At 42.8% G+C, this 19,095-nt stretch overlaps 1 protein-coding gene across 8 annotated transcripts in view; it reads left to right on the forward strand.

The window, feature by feature from the left end:
• Nucleotides 1-19,095, forward strand: part of LOC106579428 (fibroblast growth factor receptor 2) — a 125,925-nt gene that overhangs the window by 79,191 nt on the left and 27,639 nt on the right. For all 8 annotated transcript variants that reach the window (XM_014159332.3, XM_014159331.3, XM_014159333.3 and 5 more), the window contains 4 exons: nucleotides 458-600; nucleotides 5,355-5,476; nucleotides 13,783-13,893; nucleotides 17,266-17,456. In XM_014159332.3, the coding sequence (XP_014014807.1) occupies nucleotides 458-600; nucleotides 5,355-5,476; nucleotides 13,783-13,893; nucleotides 17,266-17,456 (567 nt within the window). The remainder of the gene's footprint in view (nucleotides 1-457; nucleotides 601-5,354; nucleotides 5,477-13,782; nucleotides 13,894-17,265; nucleotides 17,457-19,095) is intronic.

The raw sequence follows: 19,095 nt of genomic DNA on the forward strand, positions 1-19,095 counted from the left end.
AAACAAACTCCAAGAGGTACAGAAAGTGATGGATTACATTCCTTCGAGAGATGGGTGGTTCCAGTGTCAAGGTAAGGTTGGAGCAAAAAGGAGAGAAGAGCCCTGAGGACAATGATAAAAAAGACACATTCATCAGATAGAACGTTACTCTATAGCACTGAGTTGTGATCACTAATGATCCCTAACATGCATTAACTCACTTTTTAAAAACCATGAGGAATATGTTGATTAGCACAGTATCAATATAATTTAAAGCCCATGTAAATGAGGCATTTGATCTTTAGATTTTTTTTCATCACACAGACACGTGTGCGCACACACACACCTACCCACCTACACTCCTTGGTCCTCACAATTATAGTAATACAAACACACACACACATGCCTATCCCCGCCCTTTCTTATTTGACCAGTGTATCTAGGCTCAAGTGATCAGCCAATCTGTCATCTCCTACAGGTGTCAAATGACTCCAGCTCCTCGATGAACTCCAGCACCCCATTGGTCCGCATCACCACACGACGCAGCTCGGCCGGCCATGACGACCCCATCCCAGAGTACGACCTCCCAGAGGACCCACGCTGGGAGTTTTCCAGAGACAGGTGATGGGGAGGGATGGGAACGGGGGTAGGAATAGGGAAGGGGGAGGTAAAGGATGTTGCGGGGAGGGGACAGTGTACAAGGATGTCATTGACCTCAACAGTATGGCCACATTTCAGGCTGTCTACATAGTAGTCACTCACCAAACCTCAGAACATCTCTGTTTCATAATTTTCTTTCAATTCGCAAGAGGCTGAATGTGTCTCATTGGAGAAGCATCCAAGTGAGCGAAACAGCACCTCTCTTTCACAGTATGTGTAGCCCATCTATCTGATGCTGTCTGGTCAAAAAGAGTATGACATTGTTGCCGCCCGTAGCATTGAATGCAAGAGAAGCCAGCGAGCATTTGGCCTCCTTTGATAAAAAATTATTATTATAATAGCCAGTCAGCGTTGAGCTAACCTGAGTGAGCTCAACTGTGAATGTTCCTGGCGCACTAAAAAAAAAGTGTCAAGGGAAGCCAGTTTGGATTTGACTTCAGAACAATCACATCAAAGCAGAACGGCATTTACAGAAAAAAACTTGAATTGTTGCATCCCATTGTGTCATTGTCCTCCGGTGGCTAGTTAGCTAAAATCATTCCTTTTCCTAAATTAGCCATGGATGGAGATAGGGATTTGGACTTGTGGTTTTACTTAATTCTCCGTACTGGCCAATGATTAAAACGGCGATTCTGATCCGACCATAAATTCATACATTGTGCCCCTGGCCTGAGAGGATGGAAGTAGATAGATGTAATAGGCTAATGTTGACTAGCTGGCCTGGCACATAGATGGCCATGAAAGGAAGATAGGCTAGCGAGCAAGCATTTTAGCCAGGTAGCTTTGGACAACAAAAACTTCAAGCGTTTCTCTACAAGTAGGGTGAGTCAACATGTTTTTTCTACTTGCACACACAAACACACAAATCAGTACCATGGACAGCCACATCATATTTAGCTTACGTTGATTGGACTAAGTAGTTTTTGGTGTCTTTTCACTATATTAAACTAAGCATACAGTTGAAGTCGGAAGTTTATATACACTTAGGTTGGAGTCATTAAAAGTAGTTTTTCAACCACTCCACAAATGTAATGGCTTTAGAAGCTTCTGATAGGCTAATTGACATAATTTGAGTCAATTGGAGGTGTACCTGTGGATGTATTTCAAGGCCTACCGTCAAACTCAGTGCCTCTTTGCTTGACATCATGGGAAAATCAAAGAAATCAGCCAAGACCTCAGAAAAAAAATTGTAGACCTCCACAAGTCTGGTTCATCCTTGGGAGCAATTTCCAAACGCCTAAAGGTACAAACAATAGTACGCAAGTATAAACACCATGGGCCCACGCAGCCGTCATACCGCTCGGGAAGGAGACGCGTTCTGTCTCCTAAAGATGACCGTGCTTTGATGCGAAAAGTGCAAATCAATCCCAGAACAGCAGCAAAGGAAACAGGTACAAAAGTATCTATATCCACAGTGAAACGAGTCCTATATCGACATAACCTGAAAGGCCGCTCAGCAAGGAAGAAGCCACTGCTCCAAAACCACCATAAAAAAAGCCAGACTACGGTTTGCAACTGCACATGGGGACAAAGATCGTACTTTTTGGAGAAATGTCCTCTGGTCTGATGAAACAAAAATAGAACTGTTTGGCCATAATGACCATCGTTATGTTTGGAGGAAAAAGTGGGAGGCTTGCAAGCCGAAGAACACCATCCCAACCGTGAAGCACGGGGTTGGCAGCATCATGTTGTGGGGGTGCTTTGCTGCAGGAGGGACTGGTGCACTTCATGGGGAAGGAAAATGATGTGGATATATTGAAGCAACATCTCAAGACATCAGTCAGGAAGTTAAAGCTTGGTCGCAAATGGGTCTTCCAAATGGACAATGACCCCAAGCGTACTTCCAAAGTTGGGTCAAAATGGCTTAAGGACAACACAGTCAAGGTATTTTAGTGGCCATCACAAAGCCCTGACCTCAATCCTATAGAAAATTTGTGGGCAGAACTGAAAAAGTGTGTGTGAGCAAGGAGACCTACAAACCTGACTCAGTTACACCAGCTCTGTCAGGAGGAATAGGCCAAAATTCACCCAACTTATTGTGGGAAGCTTGTGGAAGGCTACCCAAAACATTTGACCGAAGTTAATCAATTTAAAGGCAATGCTACGAAATACAAATTGAGTGTATGTAAACTTTTGACCCACTGGGAATGTGATGAAAGAATTAAAGCTGAAATAAATCATTCTCTTTACTATTATTATGACATTTCACATTCTTAAAATGAAGTGGTGATCCTAACTGACTTAAGACAGAGAATTTTTACTAGGACTAAATGTCAGGAGTTGTGAAAAGGTGAGTTTAAATGTATTTGGCTAAGGTGTATGTAAACTTCCGACTTCAACTGTAGGTGATTTGATGATGTTGAAGTTGAAATGGTGCTGGAATATTGAAGGCAGCTCTTTTAGACTTGAGGTAACTCTCCGTGGTTCTAAATCAATGGTTGTTTTGTAGTTCGAAAATATCAGAAACAATTTGCTTGACCATGCTGTAGTTTTTGTAACTGTTTGTTACATGCAAAATGCTTTGAAGACTTGCTCGCTGGGTTTGTGATGAAACAAAGGTGTGGTTGAATTTATTCTGCAACTGTCTTCTTATTGTTTCGGCTTTAGGCCTACAGTATATATAATATGAACTAACAGGTTATAGACCAAACAACCCAATTATCACAACACATAGGCTACTGGACTGCAATATAGAGTAAGTGGCTTTCAATCACTGGTACATTTTTGTTATGCAACTGTTTCACAGACCCCCTGGAATGCGGCCTATGGCTTTCTCAGCTATTTCTCTGAGAATCGGTGAGGCAATGGGTGAGGCCCAAGACTAGCTGCATACTGTTGTAAGCTGGAGTCAGTGAGGTTTTTGCTCAGTTGGAATGTATTTCTACCTAACACACCGTCAGCGGGTCTGTAAAATCCGGAATCATCCGGTTTTCAGGGGAAAAGCAGAGAAGAGGCGAAGCCTGAAAACCGTATGCTTCCGGTTTCCTTCGACCCCACTCAGGCATTTATTTTACGCCTGCTACGTTAGGTTACCTAACTTCAAACAAACCCAGAAATGAATCCAGTGCAGTGTCCCAGTTGTCAGAGATTGTGGCAGTGATTTCACACTAGCTCTTTCAAGTGAAAGTGTGAATGTTGCTAATTACTTCAAATCAAATTAATTTGTCACATACACATGGTTAGCAGGTGTTAATGCAAGTGTAGCGAAATGCTTGTCTCCTAACTAGATGCATTATAGTAGCATGTAACCCCCTCATGAATGACGTTAGCTAACATTTGGCTAACTGATTGTGTATGCAGGCTATTACATGAGGTACTAGTGTTGTCTGGTATAATATACTATTAAGCACCATTGAACATGGTCTGTGATCTGTAATGATTAACCAGTGAGTAATGGCTGTGGCTGTGATAAAAAATGTCACTGTACCAGAGTAGTGTCCATTAGGCAGCAAACAGAAGAAAATGGACTGAAACAGGGAGGGACAGCCTGGACTTGTCCAATAAGAAACACTCATTTTTCTTTTCCATGTTTAAAAACGTTGTGCTCTACTGAACATGACCCAGGGAGGCCATTGGCACCCAGCCCTTTCCGTATCACTTACACAGACCAATGAGTAATTTCTCAGTGCTACACTGTACCAGGGTCCTGTTCATTAGGCACCAAACAGAAGGAAACAGACTGAAACAGGGAGGAACTACCTGGAAGTGTCCAATAAGAAAAGCGTATTTCCGATTAATGTTTCACTTTTCTTTTTTCTTTTTTGCCTAATGAACAGGACCCAGTGTGTGTCTTTGTGTGTGTGTTATGGCTGTAATCTGTGTTTTTGTGCTGTGACTGTTTGCTTTGCCTCATACCAGAGGAGTTAGTCCCTACTACGAGTTGAACTAGTGGCCTCAGTCAGCTTCAGTGGAAAGTGTCAGGCTGAAGGCCACAACGGACTTATACATAGTGATTTTGCTTCGGTGAGGTCTCTTGTTGTTAAGCAATGGGGAAAACCCAGACAGTAAAACACAATCCGGCTCTTGGGTAAGGACAAGGACATTCCGCCTGTGGTGTTTCGCCATGCCATGTTTTTGTGAAGATTTAACAGTAGGGGATCAAAAGCATTCTACATGTCTCATTGGCATGCTCAATTAAGCCCCTACTGTTAAATCTTGTGTGTCTCTCGTTCATCTCTGTCCCCGTCTCCTCTTCGACGCTCCTCGTCTGTCATTCCCAAGTGCCTCGGGGCCGTGGTGGAGATGCGGAACACTCAGGAATGCTAACGTTTGTGCTGGCGTGGAAGGAAAAATAACATTGATTATGTGTGGTGGGCCAGGGCAGAAAGGGTGCCATTGAGCTAGGGGGGTGGGGGGTGGGGCGGCATCTGTGTGGACAGACTAGGGATTGTGTTACTCTGACGGCGTGCTGGCCTTAGGCCCCGGAGCCAGTGTGAATGTTTACACAACCTCAAGACTGGGCCACAGGGGCAGGCCACCGCCTGTCTTTCAAACTAGGACCAGAGGGTCAATCTATTACCAAAGGATCAGTGGTCAGAGAGGTGTTGTGACCATGAGTGATAGTGGTGTGGGAAGTGTGGGACTGGGTCTAAGTGTGTGTGCGTGCGTGCACATGCCCATGTGAGTGTGTATAAAGGTGAGCTATTACTAATTCTGTGTGTAGCTACACAGCTGTTTGAACTATTCTTCTAACCTCTCCCTCTCCTCCTCTACAGGTTGACTCTGGGCAAGCCGCTGGGCGAGGGTTGCTTTGGCCAGGTGGTGATGGCCGAAGCATTGGGCATTGATAAGGACAAGCCCAAGGAGGCCGTCACAGTGGCTGTGAAGATGCTGAAAGGTAAAGTGCATTCAGAAAGTATTCAGACCCCTTGACATTTTGTTACTTTACAGCCTTATTCTGAAATGGATTAAATTGGTGTTTTTTTTACTCTTCAACCTACACACAATACCCCATAATGACAAAGCAAACAGGTTTCGAAATTTCTGCTAATTTATTAAAATAAAAACCTGAAATATCACAATTACATAAGTATTCAGAGCCTTTACTTAGTACTTTGTTGAAGCACCTTTGGCAGCGATTACAGCCTAGAGTCTTCTTTGGTATGACGCTACAACCTTGGCACACCTCCCATTCTCCTCTGCAGAACGTCTCAAGCTCTGTCAGATTGCATGGGGAGCGTCGCTGCACAGCTATTTTCAGGTCTCTCCAGAGATGTTAGATCAGGTTCAAGTCCGTGCTCTGGCTGGGCCACTCAAGGACATTCAGAGACTTGTCCAGAAGCCACTCCTGGGTTGTGTTGGCTGTGTCCTTAGGATCGTTGTCCTGTTGGAAGGTGAACCTTCGCCCCTGTCTGAGGTCCTGAGCGCTCTGGGGCAGGTTTTCATCAAGAATCTCTCTGTACTCTCTGTGCTGTGTTCATCTTTCCCTCGATCCTGACTAGTCTCCCAGTCCTTGCCGCTGAAAAACATCCCCACAGCATGTTGCTGCCACCACCATGCTTCTCCGTAGGGATAGTATTGGCCAGGTGATGAGAGTGACACTTGGCTATCAGGCCAAAGAGTTCAGTCTTGGTTTCATCAGACCAGAGAATCTTGTTTCTCATGGTCAGAGTCCTTTAGGTGCCTTTTGGCAAATCCCAAGTGGGCTGTCATGTGCCTTTTACTGAGGAGTGCCTTCTGTCTGGCCACTCTACCATAAAGGCCTGATTGGTAGAGTGCTGCAGAGATGGTTGTCCTTCTGGAAGGTTATCCCATCTCCACAGAGGAACTCTGGAGCTCTGTCAGAATGACCATCGGTTTCTTGGTCACCTCCCTGACCAAAGCCCTTCTCCCCTGATTGCTCAGTTTGGCCAGCTTGGTGGTTCCAAACTTCTTCCATTTAAGAATGATGGAGGCCACTGTGTTCTTGGGGACCTTCTGTGTTGTAGAAATGTTTTGGTACCCATCCCCAAGATCTGTGCCTCGACACAATCCTGTCTCTGAGCTCTACGGACAATTCCTACGACTTCATGGCTTGGTATTTGCTCTGACATGCATTGTCAACTGTGGGACCTTATTTAGACAGGTGTGTGCCTTTCCAAATCATGTCTAATCAATTAAATATACCACAGATGGACTCCTAGTTGTAGAAACATCTCAGGATACACCTGAGCTCAATTTCGAATCTCATAGCAAAGGGTCTAAATTCTTACGTAAATAAGGTATTTATTGCAAAACATGTCTAAAAAAACTTTTCGTTTTGTCATTATGGGGTATTGTGTGTAGATTAATGAGGGGGAAAAATTATGTAATCAATTTTAGAATAAGGCTTTAACGTTACAAAATGTGGAAAAATTAAAGGGGTCTAAATACTTTCCGGATGCACTGTACATGTGAGTTTGTCCCTCAGTTTGTACCTGTGCGTGTGTTTACCACTGTGTGTGTGTGTGTGTCCCTCCCTCAGTAAAGCCTACAGGATCTTAGTATCTCAGTATCGACACAGTTATCTCTAGCCGTGTGACACACTGCCCTGCTAGCTGTAAGCTACCGGCTCTAGTTTGGGGTGTATGTTGTGGCTGGGCGTGTGTGTTTGTGTACGAGGGTGTGTTTACTTACAGTATGTATTATTTCTTATTTACACTACATACCACTGCACACCTGGCTATGTGTCACTGTGTGTGCAAGTACACCATCAGGCTTGGGGAATAATGGATTACATGAAATCCATTACAAGTGACTGATTGCAAAAATCTGACAGACTTTGGTTTTTAATGCCTCTTAAGGGAAAGTAATGTAAAAGTTACTGAAAGTAATCAGATTATGTTCCTGAGTTTGGGTAATCCAAAAGTTATGTTACTGATTACGATAATTACATTTCAAAAGTAACCTACCCAACCGTGTTCACTACATACACTACATGACCAAAAGTATGTGAACACCTGCTCGCCGAACATCTCATTCCAAAATCTTGGGTATTAATATGGAGTTGGTCCCCGCTTTGCTGCTATAACAGCCTCCACTCTTCTGGTAAGGCTTTCCACTAGATGTTGGAACATTGCTGTGGGGACTTGCTTCCATTCAGCCAAAAGAGCATTAGTGCGGTCGGGCACTGATGTTGGGTGATTAGGCCTGGCTTGCCGTCGGCGTTCCAATTCATCCAAAAGGTGTTCAATGGGGTTGAGGTCAGGGCTCTGTGCAGGCCAGTCAAAGTTCTTCCACACCGATCTCGACAAACCATTTCTGTATGGACCTCACTTTGTGTACATGGGCATTCTCATACGAAAACAGGAAAGGGCCTTCCCCAAACTGTTGCCACAAAGTTGGAACCACAGAATCATCTAGAATGTCATTGTATGCTGTAGCGTTTAGATTTATCTTCACTGGAACTAAGGGGCCTAGTCCAAACCATGAAAAACAGACCCAGATCATTATTCCTCCTTCACCAAACTTTACAGTTGGCACTATGCATTCGGTCAGGTAGCGTTCCCCAGGCATCCGCCAAACCCAGATTTGTCCGTTGGACTGCCAGATGGTGAAGCGTGATTCATCACTCCAGAGAACATGTTTTCACTGCTCCATAGTCCAATAGCGGCAAGCTTTACACCACTCCTGCCAACCCTTGGCATTGCGCATGGTGATTTTAGGCTTGTGTGTGGCTGCTCGGCCATGGAAACTCATTTCATGAAGCTCCCGACGAACAGTTCTTGTGCTGACGTTGCTTCCAGAGTGGGTTTGGAACTCGGTAATGAGTGTTGCAATCGATGACAGAGGATTTTTATGCATTACGCGCTTCAGCACTCGGTGGTTCTGTTGTGTGAGCTTGTCTGGCCTACCACTTCGCGGCTGAGCCGTTGTTGCTCCTAGACATTTCCACTTCAGAATAACAGCACTTACAGTTGACGGGGCCAAATTTAGCAGGGCAGATATCTGACAAACTGACTTGTTGGCAAGGTGGCATCCTATGACAGTGCCACATTGAAAGTCACTGAGCTTTTCAGTAAGGCCATTCTACTGACAATGTTTGTCTATGGAGATTGCATGGCGGTGTGCTCGATTTTATACACCGTGGCTGAAATAGCCGAATCCACTAATTTGAAGGGGAGTCCACACTTTTGTATATATAGTGTACATACAAACCTGCCTATATGTGTCACCTTATGTGCGTGTGTACCTGAACCCAAAATCTAGGTGTGTGTTTTTACCTGTATGTGTGTGTGAGAGCTGCTATCCATCTCAGGATCTGTCCTACTGGGGTTGGCGGTGTGGGGAAGGCGGGGCTTGGGGTCTGTCATTATTCCTTGTTGGTGATTGACGGCTGTAGGGGTGGAATCACGGGTGCAGGGTCACATACCTGACCCCCACAGCACCAGCTGCCCAGGCATTAGTCTGCACTGACACAAAGACCGCTCAGTCACAGGGATGGAAGGCTGGAAGGACAACTGTATTAAGAAACGAGGAGGGGATGGAGGGAATAGCCCTAAGAAGGGAGGGAGATGGGAGGGGGGTGAGGCGTGGGGGGGGGCTAGGTCAGGTAGAGTATTTGATGGGTGGGGGTGGACACAGATGTACACATGGACACACACATCGGGACTTCAACCATGGCTGAGCAAGGGAATGTGCCCTTTAACCTCTTAAATGTAATGGCAAAATGTAGATTTCCACCTAAATAGACATACCCAAAAGTAACTGCTATTAATGTGTAATTTCATGATTCTGACATGCAAAAACTTGGTGTATCTGGAAAGAAGCCAATGTGGGATATTATGAGTAAATGATCAGAAGATAGATAGGCGTTGCATAGTTAAGAATACACAAGATCAAGCACACACAAAATAACCGTTTTTATTAAGTCATCTTTCATTGACAAGCTATAAGTGAATTATTGATGACTAGAGCTGGAAACACATCAGATGGCTTCCACAACATGTGAACAATATCATGAAAAAAATGGGATTGATAGACCTAACTAGAAATGGGCAGATGTTTTAGTAAGTGGTGTCAGGTGTAGTCACAGGACGTTTCCAAGTGTCTCTAAACCTCTCCAAAGTGGTATATGTCTATAAATTAGATGATTCCAGTGATATTACATATTTGCAATCCCTAAATATTATTTGTTCAGTAAAAAAACACAATTTATAGCATATCAACCTCACTCAAACATTGTGGTGGTGTTATGGGGTATCCAGGGTACATTCAAGTGTCCTTTCAACCTATCCAAAGTGTCAGAATGTGGTAATTGTTTTTGCACACTGGATGCGCCTAAAAGTTATTGTTCACTATAAAAACTATATTTCTACAACACCAATCTCTCTCAAACATTGTGGTGGTGTTGGGGGACATACAGGGGATATCCAAGTGTTTTTTCAACCTCTCCAAAGTGTTTAACCTCTCTAGGGGGTGTGGGACGGTAGCGTCCCACCTGGCCAACATCTGGTGAAATTGCAGAGTGCCAAATTCAAATTAAATTACTATAAATATTTAACTTTCATGAAATCACAAGTGTAATACATCAAAATAAAGCTTAACTTGTTGTTCATCCAGCCGCCGTGTCAGATTTCAAAAAGGCTTTACGGCGAAAGCAAACCATGCGATTATCTGAGGACAGAGCTCAGCACACAAAACATTACATACAGTTACCAGCCAAGTAGATTAGTCACGAAAGTCAGAAATAGCAATAAAATTAATCACTTACCTTTGATGATCTTCATATGGTTGCACTCACAAGACTCCCAGTTACATAATAAATGTTTGTTTTGTTCGATAAAGTCCCTCTTTATATCCAAAAACCTCAATTTTGTTGCCGCGTTTTGTTCAGTAATCCAATGGCTCAAATACAGTCACAACAGGCAGACGAAAATTCCAAATAGTATCCGTCAAGTTCGTAGAAACATGTCAAACGATGTTTATAATCAATCCTCAGGTTGATTTTAGCCTAAATAACCGATAATATTTCAACCGGACAATAGCGTCGTCAATATAAAAGAAAAACAAAAAAGGTGCGCTCTTGGTCGTGCGCAGTAACCAGCACTGAGGACATCCCACTATTCAATCACTCAAAGTTGTCATTCTCCCTCATTTTTCAGAATAAAAGCCTGAAACAATGTTTAAAGACTGTTCACAACTAGTGGAAGCCATAGGGAACAGAATCTGGGTCCTATCCCTTTAAATGGTGGATAGGCTTTCATTGGAAAAACAGCCATTTCAAAATAATGGCACTTCGTGGATGAATTTTCCTCAGGTTTTTGCCTGCCATTTCAGTTCTGTTATACTCACAGACATTATTTTAACAGTTTTAGAAACTTGAGTGTTTTCTATCCAAATCTACTAATTATATGCATCTCCTAGCCTCTGGGCCTGAGTGGCAGGCAGTTTACTTTGGGCACACTTTTCACCTGGAGGGGAAAATAGTGCCCCCTACTCTAGTGACGTTAAACGTTTAGCCCAGGCATATGCAATGTATTGGTCCCACATACAAATGAACTGTTTACAAAAACAATGTAAAAGCAATAGATATACATTAAAAATATATAAAAATGTCTTATCAAACACAAACTTGGTTACACATGTCCTTCACAGAAACAGGAATGGGGACATTCTTCCTCACCCTTGCTCTATTGGCATTTTTCTCCCTCCTTGAGACGTGGTCGTTATTGAATGCCTTATGCTGTGTGGTGAGCATGGTTACTTCCCTAGTGTCCTTCCATTTCACAAAAAGCAGCTTGTTAGTCCTGATCCAACGTATTGTCCCCCTCTCTGCTGTCTTTGTCATGTCATTTACCTTGGTCTTGAGGTAACCGATTCTCTTAGGGGCTTGTGTCACCATTTGTCCTATTTTCTTTTTCAAGAGGTCTATGAAAAGCATGGGACAAGAATATAAATTGTCCACAAAGAGCTTGTACCCAGTGCCAAGTAATGGGAAGTCCATCAGCTGCATGACAGTCATAACTAAGGCCCTTCCCAATGGGTGTGATCACCTTGCCTTCATAGATGAAAAAGTTCCACCTGTAGCAGAGGCTGAATCGGCTAGCACAAAGACATTGTAGCCCCATTTGGTTGGCTTATTTTTCATATATTGCTTCAAGCTAATTCGAGCCTTTGAGGCAACCATGCATTCATCTATAGATGGATTTTGAGCAGGCTGGAAGTAAGTTTTGCATGCCTCCACCATGTCATGATAAAGGGGCTTGAGTCTTGCAAGACGATCATACCCTGCAGTCCCCGTCATTCTCCTGATCCTTTTGTGGGTCACTCATGTGAAGAGTACGGTTGATGGCCAAGAATCAGTTCACTCATGATGGAGGTGGGGAACTCGAAACGATAGAGTGGGGATTCGATGCTCTCAGACCAACTGTCAAGTGTCTTCACTGACATTTACAACCTCTCCCTGACCGAGTCTGTAATACCTACAGTTGAAGTCGGAAGTTTACATACACCTTAGCCAAATACATTTAAACTCACCTTTTCACAATTCCTGACATTTCATCCTAGTAAAAATTCCCTGTTTTAGCTCAGTTAGGATCACCACTTTATTTTAAGAATGTGAAATGTCAGAATAATAATAGAGAGAATGATTTATTTCAGCTTTAATTTCTTTCATCACATTCCCAGTGGGTAAGAAGTTTACATACACTCAATTAATATTTGGTAGCATTTCCTTTAAATTGTTTAACTAGGGTCAAATGTTTTGGGTAGCCTTCCACAAGCTTCCCACAATAAGTTGGGTGGATTTTGGCCCTTTCCTCCTGACAGAGCTGGTGTAACTGAGTCAGGTTTGTAGACCTCCTTGCTCGCACACGCTTTTTTAGTTCTGCCCACAAATTTTCTATAGGATTGAGGTCAGGGCTTTGTGATGGCCACTCCAATACCTTGACTTTGTTGTCCTTAAGCCATTTTGCCACAACTTTGGAAGTACGCTTGGGGTTATTGTCCATTTGGAAGACCCATTTGCAACCAAGCTTTAACTTCCTGACTGATGTCCTGAGATGTTGCTTCAATATATCCACATCATTTTCCTACCTCATGATGCCATCTATTTTGTGAAGTGCACCAGTCCCTCCTGCAGCAAAACACCCCCAGAACATGATGCTGCCACCCCCGTGCTTCACGGTTGGGATGGTGTTCTTCGGCTTGCAAGCCTCCCCCTTTTTCCTCCAAATGGTGGCCATTATGGCCAAACAGTTCTAGCAAGGCCTAAAACCTTTTATGAGTAATGCAATCTATTCCTACCTGGCTCAGAGACGAGACGCACTGAGCACGCTACATTACATTCATAGCTGCCTTTTTTTTAGGTTCCTGTTCAGTAATCTTAGTTTTTCCCTTTTTTTCTTAAGACATCTTTTATGCTAAAGCAATGAAATGAAATCAATTAAATCTGTTTACAATGTTATGTAGTGTGCTCAGTGTGTCTCGTCTCTGAGCCAGGTAGCAATAGGTTGCATTACGCATAAAAGGTTTTAGGCCTTGCTTTGTCCCACCCAAGTAGCCAATCCCCTGTGTAATGGATGCCTACAGCACGTAAGCAGGCAACATCATATATTTGATGCACAAAGATAGTCACTCGGTGGACATTCAATGTTGCCATTAAGTCATACATAATCAGATAACATTGTAAATTGGCTAGATTTGTTCCTACCTACCGAATAATTAATTTGATAGCCCCCATGTAGCTATAGCTCACACACAGACCAAATCGAAACTTACATTTTAACATGTTTGGTGAAAACATTATATAAACATTATGACTCTCGGGGCTGGTGATCAATAACAGTAGGTCACAGGCAGAAAAATAAGTTATCCTCATGTAGGTAGCAGCCATCGTGAAATTAAGTCATGGGCTCGGCCTGGACTTGTAAATTCATATGCCCATATTTGGTATTAAGTCACACAAAAGATTTGAAGGCACCGATCAATAGCCAAGATACTCAGCTCTCCGCAGACACCCTGCTTTTCCAGACTGAATTGAATAAATAAAATATGGGGACTTTACATTTAAGAGGTTTAACTGAGCGAGACAGGACCAACCAAGAGGGAGGGCTAGTTAACAGGTAATGATGCTGACAAATGAATGCAGCCTATAGCATTGCGCATGTGTCTGTTATTCATGAATACGTATTTTCTGTCCTCTATAATGACCCATTGTTCATCCCTCCTCCTGCCCCCCTCCAGACGATGCTACAGAGAAGGACCTGTCTGATCTGGTGTCAGAGATGGAGATGATGAAGATGATCGGTAAACACAAGAACATCATCAACCTGCTAGGGGCCTGTACACAAGATGGTGAGTACAAGGGGCTCTACCATAACTTACTCTGTACCTCTCCCATACATCTACAGTCGTGGCCAAAAGTTTTGAGAATGACACAAATATTAATTTCCACAAAGTTTGCTGCTTCAGTGTCTTTAGATATTTTTGTCAGATGTCACTGAAGTATAATTACAAGCATTTCATAAGTGTTAAAGGCTTTTATTGACAATTACATGAAGTTGATGCAAAGAGTCAATATTTGCAGTGTTGACCCTTCTTTTTCAAGACCTCTGTAATCCGCCCTGGCATGCTGTCAATTAACTTCTGGGCCAAATCCTGACTGATGGCAGCCCATTCTTGCATAATCAATGCTTGGAGTTTGTCAGAATGTGTGGGTTTTTGTTTGTCCACCCACCTCTTGAGGATTGACCACAAGTTCTCAATGGGATTAAGGTCTGGGGAATTTCCAGGCCATGGACCCAAAATATCGATGTTTTGTTCCCAAAGCCACTTAGTTATCACTTTTGCCTTATGGCAAGGTGCTCCATCATGCTGGAAAAGGCATTGTTCATCACCAAACTGTTCCTGGATGGTTGGGAGAAGTTGCTCTCGGAGGATGTGTTGGTACCATTCTTTATTCATGGCTGTGTTCTTAGGCAAAATTGTGAGTGATCCCACTCCCTTGGCTGAGAAGCAACCACACACATGAATGGTCTCAGGATGCTTTACTGTTGGCATGACACAGGACTGATGGTAGCACTCACCTTGTCTTCTCCGGACAAGCTTTTTTCCGTACGCCCCAAACAATCGGAAAGGGAATTCATCAGAGAAAATGACTGTACCCCAGTCCTCAGTAGTCCAATCTCTGTACCTTTTGCATAATATCAGTCTGTCCCTGATGTTTTTCCTGGAGAGAAGTGGCTTCTTTGCTGCCCTTCTTGACACCAGGCCATCCTCCAAAAGTCTTCACCTCACTGTGCGTGCAGATGCACTCACACCTGCATGCTGCCATTCCTGAGCAAGCTCTGTACAGGAGGTGCCCCGATCCCGCAGCTGAATCAACTTTAGGAGACGGTCCTGGCGCTTGCTGGACTTTCTTGGGCGCCCTGAAGACTTCTTCACAACAATTGAACCGCTCTCCTTGAAGTTCTTGATGATCCGAAAAATGGATGATTTAGGTGCAATCTTACAGCAATATCCTTGCCTGTGAAGCCGTTTGTGGAAAGCAATGATGACAGCACGCGTTTCCTTGCAGGTAACCATGTTTGACAGAGGAAGAACAATGATTCCAAGCACCACCCTCCTTTTTTGAAGCTTTCAGTCTGTTATTCGAACTCAATCAGCATGACAGAGTGATCTCCAGCCTTGTCCTCGTCAACACTCACACCTGTGTTAACCTCTATGGGCTAGGTGGGACGCTAGCGTCCCACCCGTGGTGCACTCCATCAACAGCAGGTGCATTTCAAGAGCGGCAAATTTGAATCCAAATAAATGTCAAAATTCAAATTTTTCAAACATACAACTATTTTACACCCTTTGAAAGATAAACATCTCCTTAATCTAACCACGTTTTACGATTTCAAAAAGGTTTTACGGCGAAAGCATAAATTTAGAGTATGTTAGGACAGTACATTTACAAGAGTTGTGTGTAATGTTTTGTCAATTCAAAGACAGGGTCACCAAAACCATAAAACCAGCTAAAATGATGCACTAACCTTTTACAATCTCCATCAGATGACACTCCTAGGACATTATGTTAGACAATGCATGCATTTTTAGTTCTATCAAGTTCATATTTATATCCAAAAACAGCGTTTTACTATGGCATTGATGTTGAGGAAATCGTTTCCCTCCAATAACCGGCAGTCAAGTCAGCGTCACAAATTAAATAATTAAAATTAGACAACATTGGTAAAATATTATATTTTCATTTAAAGAATTATAGATTTACATCTCTTGAACGCAATCAACTTGCCAGATTTAAAAATAACCTTACTGGGAAATCACACTTTGCAATAATCTGAGCACTGCGCCCAGAAAAATACGCGTTGCGATACAGACTAGACGTCATGTTGGGGAGATCTAAAATCGAAAATACTATGTAAATAATCCATTACCTTTGATTCTCTTCATCAGATGTCACTTCCAGGTATCACAGGTCCATAACGAATGTAGTTTTGTTCAAAAAAGCTCATCATTTATGTCCAAAAATCTCCGTCTTGTTAGCACATGATCTAAGCCAGCCGGACTTCTCGTCATGAACGAGGGGAAAAAATATATTTACGTTCGTTCAAACATGTCAAACGTTGTATAGCATAAATCATTAGGGCCTTTTTTAACCAGAACATGAATAATATTCAAGGTGGACGAATGCATACTCTTTTATAACGTATTGGAACGAGGGTACCCAACATGAACTCGCGCGCCAGGTGTCTAATGGGCCATCATCGTTCCATGGCTCTTGTTCGGTCAGATCTCCCTCCAGAAGACTCAAAACACTTTGTAAAGGCTGGTGACATCTAGTGGAAGCAATAGGAAGTGCCAAAATATTCCTCAGCCCCTGTGTTTTTCAATGGGATAGGTTTAAAGGTAATACAACACATCAGGTATCCACTTCCTGTCAGAAAATGTCTCAGGGTTTTGCCTGCCAAATGAGTTCTGTTATACTCACAGACACCATTCAAACAGTTTTAGAAAATTTTGGGTGTTTTCTATCCATATGTAATAAGTATATGCATATTCTAGTTACTGGGTAGGAGTGGTAACCAGATTAAATCGGGTATGTTTTTTTATCCAGCCGTGTCAATACTGCCCCCTAGCCCTAACAGGTTTAACGAGAGAATCACTGACATGATGTCAGCTGGTCCTTTTGTGGCAGGGCTGAAATGCAGTGGAAATCTTTTTGGGGGATTCAGTTCATTTGCATGGCAAAGAGGGACTTTGCAATTAATTGCAATTCATCTGGTCACTCGTCATAACATTCTGGAGTACATGCAAATTGCCATCATACAAACTGAGGCAGCAGACTGTGAAAATTAATATTTGTGTCATTCTCAAAACTTTTGGCCACAACTGTACTATGAATATGGTGTTGAATATCAGAACTGAATCTACATCAGTATTTTATCCACACACACGACAAAACCTCTCCCACCAAATATTTGTCATTTTTGTCATGTTTGACTCTGTCATTCACAAATTGTCAGCATTCAAGTTTTCAAGATAACATCGTGATGCCCATAATCCCAGATTGACTCGGTTCCTTCAATACTCAAGATTCATCCCTCTCCCCCAATTTTTGGAAAGCAGTGATCAGTCAGTGTGGAGTCCTAAATGTGTGTATGTGTCCTCTCTCTCTCTTTCTCTCTTTCTTTCTCTGTCTGTCTCTTTATCTCTCTGTGACAGGCCCTCTATATGTGATAGTGGAGTATGCCTCTAAAGGGAACCTGAGGGAGTACCTACGTGCCCGCAGGCCCCCTGGCATGGAGTACTCCTACGATATTACCCGCTGCTCAGATGAACAGCTCACCTTCAAGGACTTGGTCTCCTGTACCTACCAGGTGGCACGGGGCATGGAATATCTGGCCTCACAGAAGGTACACACACACACAAATACACATACAACATGTTCATTCTGCTAGGTAGACACACTTCCTTGGCATTGCACTGGGTCTTTGTGACTAGGGCTTTAGCCATGGTGGTTGTGTAAATAGCGTGTGTTTATCAATATTGTCTCCTAAAAACACAACTCTAGCCACCTGTCCAAATCTCAGCATTGTCTCTCTCTATCACACAAAGCCTCTCTGTGTAGAAAACTGAAGAATAGCGTTTTCACAACGCATTCACAACTAGCAATTGGCACTTTAGCCAAACACTCCATAACGCTCCTGCTCACTAGAGGAATGTGACAGAGCCTAGAGCATACAATCACACAGTATGCTAACACACACTCACACGCATACACACACACACATGCATACACACTCTGGCATGCAGACATGCACCTAAACACACATGCACAGGCAGACATACACACCTAGGTGCACAAACAACTTCTACCATGTATCTGTCATGAATCTTCCTCCAATTCAGGCACGTTTGTCGTGCGTGTATTTTGTCGTCATGTTATATTAGGTAGCGTGTGTTACTTTAACCTTTTCACGCATGAGTTCCAAATATCTCTAACAGTCGCCCCAGCGTGAGTTTTTTATGCACGTGATGTCAGAATGCACTCACTGTTCCAAAATGTGGTTATTACGGAACAGGACAATTAACCCACGCTGCCTTCAAACAAAAATAACTTGTCAATTTCAAGTTATTTTCTTAAGTTTTATTTTCTAACAGTTTGAATTGTGGTGTGTTCTGCCTGCTCATTAATTCACATAGAAGTAGCCCATTTCACTGTTCTGGACAATTTATGTTTGAGCCTTTACTGACCTGGACAAACTTCTCTCTTTGAGGAGAGCCCAAGCAGTCTTGCACAAACTTTATCCCCCAGGCACATTTTCTGGCTGGCGGTCGCATTGTTTTTTTCCTTACAAATAATAACTTTAATCCTATCAAACGAGGTGCCTTTATTTTCTGTATATTGTGTTATAATTTATACTGTAGCATATATTTACACTTTTATTCACGTTTTCAAGTACTGGTCACAAATCATGCATTCCGATTATTGCATAGATTGTAATGGACATCACATTTTATTGGTCACATACACATGGTTAGCAGATGTTAATGCGAGTGTAGCGAAATGCTTGTGCTTCTAGTTCCGACAGTGCAGTAATATCTAACAAGTAATCTATCAATTTCCCAACAACTACCTAATACACACAAATCTAAAGGGGTGAATGAGAATATGTAAATATATAAATATATGGATGAGCGACTGCCAAGCGGCGTAGGCAAGGTGCAGTAGATGGCATAAAACACAGTAAATACATATGATATGAGTGATGTAAGTTATGTAAACATTATTAAAGTGGCATTTAACTTCTTGGGGCTATGTGGGACGCTAGCGTGCCACGCGTGGTGCACCCTATCAACAGCAGGTGCATTTCAAGAGCGGCAAATTTGAAACCAAATAAATGTCAAAATTCAAATTTTTCAAACATACAACTATCTTACACCCTTTGAAAGATAAACATCTCCTTAATCTAACCACGTCGTCCGATTTCAAAAAGGTTTTACGGCGAAAGCATAAAGTTAGATTATGTTAGGAGAGTACATTGACAATAG

This window comes from Salmo salar, chromosome 19 (genome assembly GCF_965601325.2).
Source record: "Salmo salar chromosome 19, fSalSal1, whole genome shotgun sequence".
NCBI classification, from domain to species: Eukaryota; Metazoa; Chordata; class Actinopteri; order Salmoniformes; family Salmonidae; genus Salmo; species Salmo salar.